This window comes from Falco peregrinus, chromosome 6, assembly GCF_023634155.1.
Source record: "Falco peregrinus isolate bFalPer1 chromosome 6, bFalPer1.pri, whole genome shotgun sequence".
NCBI lineage: Eukaryota > Metazoa > Chordata > Aves > Falconiformes > Falconidae > Falco > Falco peregrinus.
Genome location: NC_073726.1, coordinates 58,467,732 through 58,480,781, shown reverse-complemented (window position 1 = coordinate 58,480,781; position 13,050 = coordinate 58,467,732). Strand labels below are relative to the sequence as shown.

The 13,050-nt window shown below is 47.2% G+C and overlaps 1 protein-coding gene and 1 long non-coding RNA gene across 2 annotated transcripts; one reads left to right on the top strand and one right to left on the bottom strand.

Annotated features, from left to right (window-relative positions):
• Positions 1-517: 517 nt before the first annotated feature.
• Positions 518-4,564, bottom strand: LOC129784838 (uncharacterized). Its single transcript, XR_008747968.1, has 3 exons — positions 4,022-4,564; positions 3,227-3,262; positions 518-604 (listed from the first exon to the last, which is right to left on the bottom strand). It is a non-coding gene; the product is annotated as an uncharacterized LOC129784838 (long non-coding RNA).
• A 5,716-nt stretch (positions 4,565-10,280) lies between these two features.
• CBY1 (chibby family member 1, beta catenin antagonist) lies at positions 10,281-12,914 on the top strand. Its single transcript, XM_005232898.3, has 4 exons — positions 10,281-10,498; positions 10,958-11,063; positions 11,148-11,263; positions 12,306-12,914. The coding sequence occupies exons 1-4, from the start codon at positions 10,421-10,423 to the stop codon at positions 12,384-12,386; spliced, it is 381 nt and encodes a 126-aa protein (XP_005232955.1). The 5' UTR covers positions 10,281-10,420; the 3' UTR covers positions 12,387-12,914.
• Positions 12,915-13,050: the final 136 nt, after the last annotated feature.

Genomic DNA, 13,050 nt, shown 5'->3' with positions numbered 1-13,050 from the left:
TCTGTATTGCAAGTCATATGTGAATGCCAACAAGATCAGCTATGTCAGCAGGAGAGAGAAAAATTCAGTATCTCCCATCCTTCTCCAAACATTACCTCACCACTCTATGATGAGGTGCTATTTTTAGTCTTTTAGTTTTAAGCATATGTTGAGACTGCTTCTGACACTTTCCTTCTTATCCTTTTCAAGCTTTGCATCTTGGCTGTGGAGATTTGAAATATTAAATACTAGCAGTCCAGATTCCCCTCGCCTAGCACATGTCAGTGAATCGAGTACCTAAGGAAGTATTGGCATTAATTAGACACACACAAGAGGATACACACAAGAAGCTTTGACGGGTTCCAGCTGTCAAGAACTAATATATACACCTATATGTACACACCCTCTCCCACTTCTCGCATGGAGAGCACATATCACAGCATAGCAAAGGCCGTCTGAACGAGTCTGCAAAGTCTTAGTGAAATAAATATTATTTTACCTTTTCTTCCACATTCTATACCTGGAAAAGTAACTTTCTTAAAAATATTTTACCTGTTTGGATTTAGAAGACTTTGCTTGTTGGATGAGGTTGGTACTTGCTAGAAACTTGTCTATGTCTCAGTTCCTTCAAGAAAAAGTCAAGACAGAAAAATTTTGAGTAATGTGAAACATAGCTGTTTCTAGGGCAAAATACAGCAGCCAGTAGTGCTAGCAGCACCACATTGCAGTCATGGGCAAAGAATAAAAACATCCTCTCCTGCTGAAATGGCAGGAGAAATTTCAGGGTCACAGAAGGCCATTATAGGCTTGCAAAATAGCTACGACACCAGGGTAGTGTCCTTATCTAGCAAAAAGTAGCTGATGGAACTAGTCCATAAACAGCCCAGCCAAGTCAGCTGCCTCCAACAGAAGCAATTTTGGAAGACTTCTTCCCTCAAGACTTACTGTCTTCATAAATTGGTTTAACAAAATAAAAAAGCACAACATACAAGTGTGTTTCAATGTGCAGATCTGGGTGAAAAAAGGCACTAACATCACATGATTACTGTGTTTCTCTAAGCCAGTTTTATAAGCAAACTAATCTCTCTCAAATATCCACTCCCAGCATAATTGCTCAGTGAAACAAGCTCCCTCTTAGCCACTCCTCAGTGACAAAGCAGCACGCGTCAGGGGGCGTTTTGTAACACTCTGTAATGGCAAGACCCTGGGTTTGGTAAGAGAAATTGATATGCTGGCAGCATGGCAATATCACTTTGATGATATTGAAATATAAGCAAAAGACAAGGATTCCAAAAAATAAAAGTGATCTGGAGCCTGGCAGGATTGCTCTAATAGTGTATATTAAAAGAAAAAATACACCAAACTTGATTTAGCTTGGTCAAGAGAAACAAAAGTTGTTGCTTCCACTTGCTGATAGGCACGTGACAGCACAAATATTCATCACAAAAATATATAGAAAACAGCAAGATGGAAGCAGAGTAAGTTGTTATGCCAGGAGAAGTCCTCTGCAACATGAGTAAATATAAAAGAAAATGTTTGATATATCTATCTTCAGGTTTTAAAGAGAATAATTTGCTCTCCTGCCAGCTTGTTTTCTAGGGCTTTAGATTTTAATGGAACAGGCAGACCTTATGACTGGTCACCTATTTCTTTTCCCCCTCTTCAACATACAAAACGGGGAGGGGGAGGGGGGGAAATCACAGCATATAACAATACACACATTCTTCTTAACTTCAATTTAAGAACAGTATAATTCAATTTATTTCCAAAGCATTTGTAAAGAAATAAATAACTGACACTATCAGTACTGAATATTCTTACTGGCTTCTGTATCAGGTTCAGCATTTCCAGCCTCCTACTCAGGGCAGGCTCTGTGTACATTTATTGTTTTTTCCACCATTCATACTTTTTTCCATGCTACTTTGCCCAGATATCCTTCTCTTGCTTTTTCCCTTCTGACTTACTTTCTTGGCTGTGCTTAGAACTTTTTTTTCCTTCTTTGTGTGACAAAGAACCATATTTTCCTTTCTCCTAAACTACTAACAAAAAACATGTCTAAAAACCCCAATGAATTCCTATTAGACATTGCAAAGTAATTTGCTACTCTGTTTCCAAGTACAGTGGTAATGCTCTTGCATTAGTCCATCATCCTTGTCATTCAGGTCTCAGAATTTCAAAACGGGAATTAAATCAGAGGCTCATAATTAAATACCAAAAGCTGAAGTGCCAGGCACCTTCAGTTCCCATTAACTGCAAAATAAATGCTTATTATGGAGCATTTTGGAAGGCGTCACTACTTGTCTAGGTGACTAAGTATCAAATTAGGACATTTGTTTTGGAAACTGCAATCCCCATTTTTTACTGACTTGATTATCCTTATTTGCAGCCAGTTGGACACTGGCTCACCTGTCTCCATTTCAATTACAAGCTTTCCCGTGTTCTACACAAGGCTTGACACACTGACACAATCCCTGACAAGCAGCTATCACTACCAGTTGTTTAATCTTGGAACTGAAGTAGCGCATTACTTCAGCAGTAAATGAATGAATGAATTGTGAGAACAGCCTGTATGCTGACCCATGAAAACAATTCAGCTTTCTTTCAGACTGGCAAGATTTAAATCTTCAGAGACTCTCAGATTTTCATCTGCTTTTATTTCCAAAATTAACCAAATTACATAGATGTGTGTGAGCTGGGAACCAGTTCCTAAATATTACACGTTCCCTCCCAGTAACATTAAAAATATGAGATTCTTCACAATATTTAAGCATTTAGTGCATAAGTCAACATTAAGGATCATTTTTCCTGTGCCATAGTCTTCACTGACTTCTTTTCTAAAGGAAACGCCTGCTGTGTCTTGGCTGGAGGGTACAATACAGACAGCAAGCATTGCCTGTAGAATGATGACCTGCAATGAGCAGGAATCCCTAAACATCAAAGGAAGTGCAAAAGGTGCTTGTGGGGCACGTGTTCTAAATTAGTAGGATCAAACTTAGAAAATGAGAAGACTGCTGAGGACTTCAAGAAACTATATCTGAATAGTTAAGGAACAACTCTTTTTTCATGTCATCTGACAAATTGATCAAAAAACCCACTCAAACCAACAAACTTGTCAGTAATAGGAACAAGATGAAGAGGTCAGCAATGGATACTTTTCATGAAACCCTTAGCTTGTGGCACATCCACTTGCTGGCTGCACATCTCTGTGACCGTATTTTTATCTTACATTCTTGTACAGAGTGCTTACCAGTCTTCTCTGGACTGCTTGGCATCTTGACAGAATCTGGGGGAAGAAAGCAGCATGAAAAACACAGTTCATAAGTTCAGAATTCAAGACTTAGAACAACATTTATGCAGAGGAAACACCCTCCATACGGCTCATTTTACTTGGGCATACAATGCAAATTCAAAATTTGTATTTTCAGGGTTCTCTCTCCCTTGTGAACCAATGAAGATCCTACTTCACTGCTGCTGAACACGCTGACACCATCCAGCTATTTATATGACAACTGTTGAGCTATGAAGACCATCTTCTGCTCGGTCCTAGTTATGCCTCATATTTTCAAGCCTTAGAACAACACAGAAATAAGGGGAAACCAAACCAAAACAACTGGACCTCCCATTTTAAGTACTACAGTACCTAGCCTTCACAGGTCTCATAGGAATGAGTTCTAAATCTCCCAGTGTCCCTGAATAACTTTTACCCCAGGCTAGTTCAGGCCATCAGTGAGTAGTCATCTGCACTCCCCGAAACCCTGGAAAGCTGCCTCATCTGCATACAAGCTTGCAGCAGAGCCCCAGGACTGGAAAGGACTTTCTGGGTCACACAGTCCATTCTCACGCTACTGCAGACGCCACATCACCTAAAGCCCACATTACTTCCATTTTTTGCCTTTGATAAGAGGCCCCCCCCAGGCATAACTTTCTAACACAAAGAATCAGTAAGACCTGTGGATCAAAGCACCTTGAGAAGAAAAATGACCACCTGGTTTGGACACAAAATTCCTATTTAGATTAGCAGGAACTAGGGAGAACTGCTTACATCAGTGTTCTTATGACTCTCCTCTTCCTTTGGTGACAGCAGACTGTTTATCTTGATTTCTTCTGGTTCCAGCTGGGAATAAATAGTACCAGTTAGTGTAATTTCTTGGGGTTGGTAGTGTGCCTACGTGGAGAGAAAGAAAGAACTGTGAAAGAACATGGAAGAGAAAAGAATACTTAGCATTTTCCCCACATCTTCATAGCGTGCTATACACACTAAGCTTCACAGTATCTCATGATGCAGTTCACATGCTTGTATGGAGAAAGCACAGCTGATGTTCATCTAAGGCATAAGATAAAATAAGCTTAGAAGGGGATTTAGAATGCAGGCTCTGCTTGCTGTCCCTTATGAAAACATGGCAGCTCAGCCTGAAGGCCTAACATCTTGCCTGCAGCAGCTGCCAGCTCTGCAGGGTCACAACAGAGCATAAGAAACTGACCCATACCAAGACATCCTTTCCCTGGTATTCTCTTTCCCTGCATCCACTGATCAGGACTCTACAGACTGGAGGTTTAATATTTCATCATTTCCTGGAAAGGACATCTTAAGTGACCCAAGGAAACAGATGAGTGAAAGTAAGAGACAAAGAGAAGAATGAAAAGACAGACATGGCAGCAAACAAGGAGTAGCCAGGTAACGGGAGCAGAATGAAATAGAGCTTAACACAAGCTTTCACTGCTGTGTGGACTGCACACGTCCTCTGAACCTTCGGTTACCCAGTCACCAAGGTCAGCCTCATTGCAAACTCTGTCAGAAGTGACAGATTCTATCCCGAGCGCCTGAGTGGCTGAACTGCCTACATATTTGCTTAAACTCTTTAAGGTGAACAGTGTGGCCAGAATGGCAAACCATGATTGGAAAACCTCTTGAGAAGCCCGGAAACTCTGTATACAGCATCACAGCTTCATATACACTTTTGCCACTTAGAGCAGAAGACACAAGTTTTACACATTAATACATGTAAGAAAGGCCCAAGTAAACCAACCTAAATGTGTAGAATGTGTATGGGTGAATTCAGGGAAGAAGAACAGAAACTGAGTTTGAAAGACAAGGCATAACTCAATTTGCAGCCTACAGCTTGCACGGGCCACATTTCCTGACAGGAGCAGAACTACTCTCACCTATCATCCATTCTGAAATTGCACTGCAAAGCTGTCTCAGCTTCATCAATAACCAAAACATGACCTTGGGAAACCAGAACAGAAGCAGATATACAAGGCTTGATTTAGCAGTGAAGAGAAAAATCTAAGGTTTAAGGAAAGAAAAATGACAACTCTGTACACTTTTTAGTTAACAGATCACAGACACACTGTTCTTTTGAATAACAAAGTCTACATTTCAGCCAAAGCAGCGACTGCAGCTTTGAAGAGCCAGTAAGCAAAGCAGCACACAATTTGGCAAAAAAAAGGATGAAAACATTTCTTCTTCCTGCCTTCCGTAAAGAGGGTCATGTTAGCAAAAGAGAACAATCAGGCAGACTGTTAGTGCAGATATTTAGAACTTTTTAGGAGACAATAAAAGCCTGCTGTGAAAAGTGCAAGAAAATTAAAAACCCGGGAATAAGTAATTAGCTTAAACAGAGAAGGCAGAGGTGAACTAGGTGAAGGCATATTTGATGGGTGAAAGACAGAGGGCAGACATGACTGGAAACCAAAACCGTGCTTTATCCCATGTTATTATTTTACTTACATTATCAAGACCTTTACTATCGAGAAGACAAAGGCATGAACTTTCCTGGCTATGCCTTGATGATTCAACGTAGGGATATGCACCCATGACACCCCAGTATCCTCAAAAGTTACAGTACAACTGATGGTTGGATATTAGGATTCTTGCAATAATTAATTGAGGCCTGCACAGCACTCCAAAAATCTCTATTTATAGGATAAGTATTAGTTTCAGATTACTCCTGTGGGGATGCGTTCCTCTATGTCATTTCACTGTCCTTGTGCTTTTTTTGCCTAGCTATAAGCTCTTTAATGAGGGCCTCCTAGTGGTGCAATCTGCAACAGTCAAGCAAGAGAAAAGCAGCATTCTCTGCAAAGTGGTGAAACAGCTGTTCTTCTATCTCTTGAGTTGGCTATAATGAAAAGAAGAAACAGAGAGAAAAATAGACGTCTGCTTTGCCAATAAATTATAGGTGAGAGATTTAATATCTAGGATACTAAAAGGAGGAACATCATTAACTGCAGAGCACTGAGGCGACAGGAATTATCTCGCTACTGAAGAAATTATTCCATTGGGCATGGAATTAATTTCAATGTGCCAAAAGTAATTTCTTTTATAGGTTTTAAACTCAGTCTCATTTAGCCTACCAGTCAATGTAGGAAGTTTCAAGCAGCACTAATTACAACAGATATTCTCTTTGACATCAGGGTAAAGCTAGAGTAAGTCTACTGAATTCATCAGTCAGTGGGGCTTCCCTAAAGTTATTAATGTAACAAAGAACAATAATAATCCTGCAGTGTATCTGCAAGAAGGCAAGAGAAACACTATGGAGTTAAAATAGCCTCTGAGACCATCTAAGCCAGGGGTCCTCAAACTTTTTAAACAGGGGGCCGGCACGTGGATTAAGTGGCAGCTGCTTGGTTCCCCCCCCCCAACCCCCGGCGGGGGGGTGTGTGTCTGTAAATACCAGGGGCCGGATTGAGAACCCTGGGGGGCCGTATCCAACTCGTGGGCCGTAGTTTGAGGACCCCTGATTTAAGCTATAGATTCTGCATGGCTTGTGAACTGAAAAAGCCAAAGAACACAGTCCAAATGAGGCTACCAAGAACAGCTTGGGTGTATTCCAAAATTTCCACATTGTCATGTGCTACAGCCCTATCTTCGTTCTGTCACTCTCTTAGCCTTCCATCGGTGTTCCCAAAGATGTCTTCATAGAAGGATACACAGTTACCTTACACAATGACTGTAATATATAGGTTCTTCACCATTTAATGAGCTTTTGCAGATTCTAAGTGATATCTCTAGTTACTGTCCCAGGAAAGAGAGTGGGCACTGGGTGTTCACTTCCCCACAGTGTGTCAGGCACAGAGGGATGCACAGTGCTACATGGTAATGCTTTTAACATCACTTAAAATGTATGTCAAATTACCTACTGGCAGGAGACCGATGTGACATATTAAGAGGCAATGCTAGAAACAGCCATGGTCAGCTCTTGTCTCAGTATCTACCTGATGTAAATGAAGAAACAACAAAAAGCTACTGCCAAAATAGCCTGAGAGGTTGGTGCAGCAAGGAAATTCCACAGCATTTTTCAAGGAAATGGAGTTTGTTGAGAAGTGACATTTAGTAAAACCATGCAAAAGAAGAAAGACAGACTTCTGAAGCGAATCACACCAAAAATCAGACACTGAACCTCTTTTTCTTGCTCTCAAACCTCAGGAGAACTTTCTGAACTCACTTACAGGCCCTACCAACTCTGACACTCTTACTATGCACACATGCTGGCATCCAGGCACACAGAAGTGTGCATTCACCTCACATGCCGAGGTCTCTGCCTTGGAGAAAGAGGCTGTCAGAGAATCACTGTGAGACCCTGGATAAATGAGAGAGTTTAGTTTTGCAGTAACTATAACATATTACTACAATACTCATCCTGCTCAGCGCAAGAACTCAAGCACACAACTGTGCTGAAACATACAGGTTTCTTCAAGGAAGGTGAACATTGCTACCCCCGTGTTACTGGTGGGGCACAACCTGACTAGAGCTTCTTAAGATTGGTTCCCTTCCCTCCCCCCACCCCCCCCCAACAAACACCTTAAGTATTTATAAAAGAAACCTATGTGTCTTTGTGTTTGAGCATCTCAGGGAGATGTTTATCTCATCTGCAGCTCTTCAGGTCTGAGTATTTGTTTGGCAACTCAATTTTTTTCAGTGCATTTAGCAACTTAAAAAAAAAAGAAGAGAGTGAGTGTTAAGAGCTCAGTTCCTCACTTTGGTCATCGCATCTTACAAGCACCTAGGTTAGCTACAAGGTTTTTTCAGTTCAAAATTGTACTTCTACATTCTTCCAGCTCTTCTTCACAGGTTCTCGCCCTCTTTTCACTTCTGGCCCTTCTTCTTTTCATCTCTCTTACCCAATATATGCACACACAGAGCCACAACTACCTCGCAAATCCCTTGTTCAGAACTGCAAGTTTTTGTTCTGCTTTTAAGGGTGTTGCTGTCCTGTCCTCCCCACCCCATAATCCCGTCCCTTATTAAAAAATAAAATTAAATTAAAAAATGACTAGTCTCCAGTGCACGGACTCTAGTACACAGGGTCAGAAGGCCACTGTTTTTATAGTATGCAGAATCAGCTATTGCTTAACTGGACTACCAGGAGATACTGCAGCACCAGAGATTTCTCTTTTCTGTAGTCACCAAGCTTGGTATTGTGGTATCTTTCCAATTCTCATGCCAAGTAATCAATTTTCTGGTTTACTTCAGGCAGGGTGCCAATTAAGCACTATGAGAACGAAAGACTGTTAAATAACTTTTTTTGTGGAGCATTAATACATGTACAAACCAAATTAAAAGGCTGGTGATTCTCTTATTTCCTCCTTTCTTTCCTGTCATTTCTGTTTGTCTGCCTGCTATTCCCCCACCCACTCCAGCTTTTTTCCCCCCTCACCTTTTCTTTATTGTTCCCCTTTAAAGTCAGCATCTTACCATCTCATTAATCTAAAATTTGTGTTTAGATTAAAACTGTGAGGAGGAAAGCCTCACAGTCCTAAACAGAAGCTTTCCTAACAATGAAGCAAGTAACTTCAGATCACTAAATTCTAACAGATTACATAATTATAAAATTTAGAAAACGAGCGGTATCTTGCCTCTGCAACATAAAAAAGTATTGGAGCTATATGTGCTACATACCCCTGCTGTTCATTCAAAATATAATCCAAACCAACTACAAAAGCCATCTCCCACGGAATACAGGCCAGCAAGTAACACAATAAAACTAAATTTATTCCACCATGTGCTGAGAAGGGAGGACTTTACACCACATGCAGAAAACCAGGACACTGGGCCTGTTGCTGCAGAGAGCTCGCTGAGGAGCTGCCGGGTCCCCGCTCTGCAGCTTCTGACCCACCACCCCGAGCTCGGGCACCCCGGGCCGCCATCTCTCCCACGCTCCCAAGCGAGGAGCGACTCTCTGCCGAACGGCGTTTTCGCTGTTCATCTGCAAGAGCAATTAAAGGTCTTCCGACCCGCTCAAGCACTGGAGGGAACCTGGCGGGAACCCGCGGGCCGGACATGGCAAGCCCGCTGCAGCCCGACCACGGGAGGAGCCCCGCCGCCACGGCGCCAGCTCCTCCGCGCCCGTCCCCCTCCGGCGCAGCCGCCGGACCGAGGGGCGGCGCGGGGGGAGCCGGCCCGCCAGCCAGGCCCTCCGGCGCGGTCTCGCCCGGCCGCTCCCGAGGCGGCAGCCCCGGAGCACCCTCCACGGCCATCCCCCTCACGGCCGCTGCCGGCCCCGCGCCGCAGGGGCCCGGGGGCCGCCGCCTCCCGAGGCGGCGGGGAGGAGCGGCGGAGCGCCGCCGTCGCCGTGGCAACGCAGCGGCCGCAAACCGCTCCCGGGGCACGCGGCAGCTGAGCCCACGGGCGCGGTGACGGAGGCGGAGCGGCGGGAACCAGCGCGGCTCGCCGGAGAGGTGCTTCCCCCACCCGTAACGGGGCGAATCCCGAGGGCACAGCCCGGCCCGGCTGCCCGCGCCGCGGGACCGGCCCTACCACTCTAGGGCGGGGGGGCGGGGGGGTGTTTATGTTTCCAGCCGCCGGGCCCTCGCCGAGCCCGCCGGCTTCGCCAGCCAGATGCCGGGATGGGAAACAGAGCGAGGGACCGCCCCGGCGGCGGCGCGAGCGGGGAGCGACGCTGTCCGGTTCTCCCGCCCTCCCCAGCGACCCCGGCGGGCGACATAGCCCACGTCCCCGCCGCGCGCCGAGCCGGCCTCGCGGCACTGGCGATGGCTGCCGAGTGCGCCTGCGCGGGGCGGGGGCGCGAGAGGAGGGGGCGCGGGGACGCGAGCGTGGGGGAGGGGGTGACGTCGGGGGTAGCCTCGCGCCGTTCGCCCCACCGGGTGACGCCTCGGCGGAGGTGTGAGGGGAGGCGCGTGCCGGCGGGGAGGGGCGCGGTCCGGCGCGGGCCTGTCGCCCCGGGGCGGGTGGCCCAGGCCCAGGCGCCCGCGCCCCGCCAGTTCTCCCCGCCATTTGGCCCTTTCCGACGGGCCGGGGTGCACAGCGTGAGGGGGGGCACACCCGGGGCCTGGTTGTAGGTGCCGGCGGCCACCGGAGGAGACCCAGTCCTGCCAGCACGGCTCCTGGCCTGCGGCCTCGGCCCGGCCGCGTCCTCCCTGCTCAGGGAGCAGCGTAAGGCCGTGGGGAGCGCCCTGAACGCCCAGGCCGCAGTGCGCGATGCCTCTCTTCGGGAACACCTTCAGCCCGAAGAAGACCCCCCCCAGGAAATGCGCCTCTCTCTCCAACCTGCACCTGGTGAGTCCTGGTGGCTTGCCTGTGGGAACGCTTGTTTGGTGGCCAGGGGTAGGTGGCTGCTACTGTGGCCACCATAACCCTGACGAGCTCCCAGCGGTGCCTCTTCCCTCCCATGGTGCACACCATTTTTGATTGCTGGTGACTACATATAAAGGTAGAAATGCAATAGCTCAGGGAGGGATCATCGTCACCCCACCCACAGTCCAGAACTGTTTCACCTAATGCTTCTCAGCAGTGGTTTCTGAGCCCAGGAGGTGTGTTTGGGTGACAGAAAGTGCAGGCATGGTGGCTAGAGGAGCCAGTCCTCTACTGCAGCAGTACATGACCAAAGGATGATTTCGGGCTTCAGGGGCAGTCCGACCAGCAGCTTCCAATGAAATGCCAGTCACCAAGAAACGGGAGAGCAAGGGGGTGGCTTTGGATTTCTGTAAAATGCTGAGTGTGATCTTCTCCCTGCAGCTGGATAGATCTACCCGTGAGATTGAGCTGGGCCTGGAGTATGGCACCCCCACTATGAACCTTGCTGGCCAGAGCCTGAAGTTTGAAAATGGCCAGTGGGTGGCAGGTAGAATGCAGCTCAGCTTGTTTTGATCTGAAGTAGCAACGGTTGTCTGACAATCTGTATTTTGAGCTCTTTCCTTCCTTCCAGAATCAGGAAGCTTCACAGGGGATCGCAGAGAAATGCAGCGCTTGCGCAAACGGAACCAGCAGTTAGAGGAAGAAAACAACCTCCTTCGGCTGAAAGTGGATATTCTGCTGGACATGGTGAGTCTTTGCCCAGCTTCCACCTGCTCACATCAGTGGAAATGCCCAAGCTAAGGGTGCTGGGACCGCCAGAGGAGGCTATTCTCACTGCACCCCGCTCCTTCCGTGTCACCCGGCTATGCAAGACAATTGTAACAGTGAAGTGACTGTGGGAGTAAAGTCTGATCCCCTCTGTGGGAAGAGGGGAGGGTTCCCCCTGCAGCAGAACTTGACTTTTGTGAGCACTGTGACTGATTAGAGAGGAGCCCCTGCAAGTGCCATGTTTACTCTTTCCCTTTCTGTGTGAAGTACAGCACTTTTCTTGCCACTCTGGCCTCTGCCCCAACTGTGACTTTTAAGTTATAGCCATCGTTTCTGGTCACAGAAGATTAAAGCTTCTGTCTGCTGTGACAAGTGATGTGACATCTATTTGGTGTGTAAACCTGTGGATGAAAGAATTCCCAGGCCCTAAACAAACTGAAATTCAACTTTACCCAGAGATCGCAGCTTTTGTACTTAAGATTTGGAGACATTTTCAGTGAAATTCATGTGTATTCTCAGTCTAACAAGTGACTTAGCATTTATGTCAGTCTGAACAAACACTTCTTCCTTCCTTACGCTCTTCCCATGTTTTAAAGCTGGCAAGTGGCTTTTGTGGCTGCAGCACTTAGCAGAAGCCCTAGGTGCTCTCCAGGTTTTCCAGGCAATCTCAGTAAAGCGTGAAATCTCAGCTTCCCTCTTGCTTCAAATGGGGACAGATTCCCTCATGTGGGTGCTGGCTCGCAGCTGTAAATCTCAGTGGCATCTCTAGAAAGGTTGTGCTCTGACATCGGAAAAGCTTCTGAGGCACAAATGTCTGTCTTTGTGTGCTGCTGTGACATGAGGTGCTTTTTCAGCGGGAGAGCAATCTCTGTCTGATCCCTCTGAGGGGCTTTTGTGTCCTGACACGCGTGTCTGAGGCAGGCAGCAGACTGTGAGGTCACCAATCCAGTGTTGGCCCTGCAGCTGTAGCACAGGGTGGAGGTTGGAGGCGTAGTTCACTCTTGTTCACTGTGCATTGCAGCTCTCCGAGACCACAGCTGAGTCCCACCTGATGGAGAAGGAGCTAGAGGAACTAAGGAACCACAGCCGGAGGAGGAAGTGAAGAGGAAGAGGTGGCTGGAGGATGGGGAAGCCAGGAGGCTTGCCCCTGAGTCTCGGCTGCCCGCACACAGGCGATGCTGGGCCATCTTAGGCCTCCTAGCCGTGTTGGTACTTGTGTGTAGGTACTTTGTTCCATGGGACTGCGAGTAACAAGATGCCTCCAGCATTGTGTGGTGCTGTAGGTACTGTGTAACAGCTGGCCCCGCGCCCAGACACCGTTAATTAACATGTTTTTTCTCAGAGCACTTTACCTCGCTACATTTCCTAGCCATAGCCCAGCTGTGGGTACCCTCTGTCCTAAGGCAGCTGGAAAACAGGTGGTGAAGAAGATCCACCTCCGGGTGGCCCCCTCCTCACCCTCTCTGCTTAAAAATGCAGAGACCTCCACCCCGCACCAAATCGCCCCTCCTGGGGAGCCTCCAGGGGCCTGTACGAGTTTCACCTCTTGCCATTGGCGAGCAGGATGCTGGAGTTGCTTGTTCTCAAGAGTTTTGCATATTTTACATAAAAATTCACCTTTAAACCCAGATGTTACCGGTGTTTGCTTATGCGAAGGGTCGTGCTGCGAGCTGGGGGGAGGCCGGGGGGAGCCGGGCCGAGGAGCGGGGGCCCCCTGCGGATCCTCCCGGCCGCCAGGGGCCGCTGCCTGCCCCGAGCCCGGGCGG

Coding starts and splice junctions, on each gene's coding strand:
- CBY1 (XM_005232898.3), top strand. CDS start 10,421: ATGCCTCTCTTCGGGAACACCTTCAGCCCGAAGAAGACCCCCCCCAGG. Junction 10,499..10,957: donor CTCTCTCCAACCTGCACCTG/GTGAGTCCTGGT, acceptor TTCTCCCTGCAG/CTGGATAGATCTACCCGTGA. Junction 11,264..12,305: donor TGGATATTCTGCTGGACATG/GTGAGTCTTTGC, acceptor TGTGCATTGCAG/CTCTCCGAGACCACAGCTGA.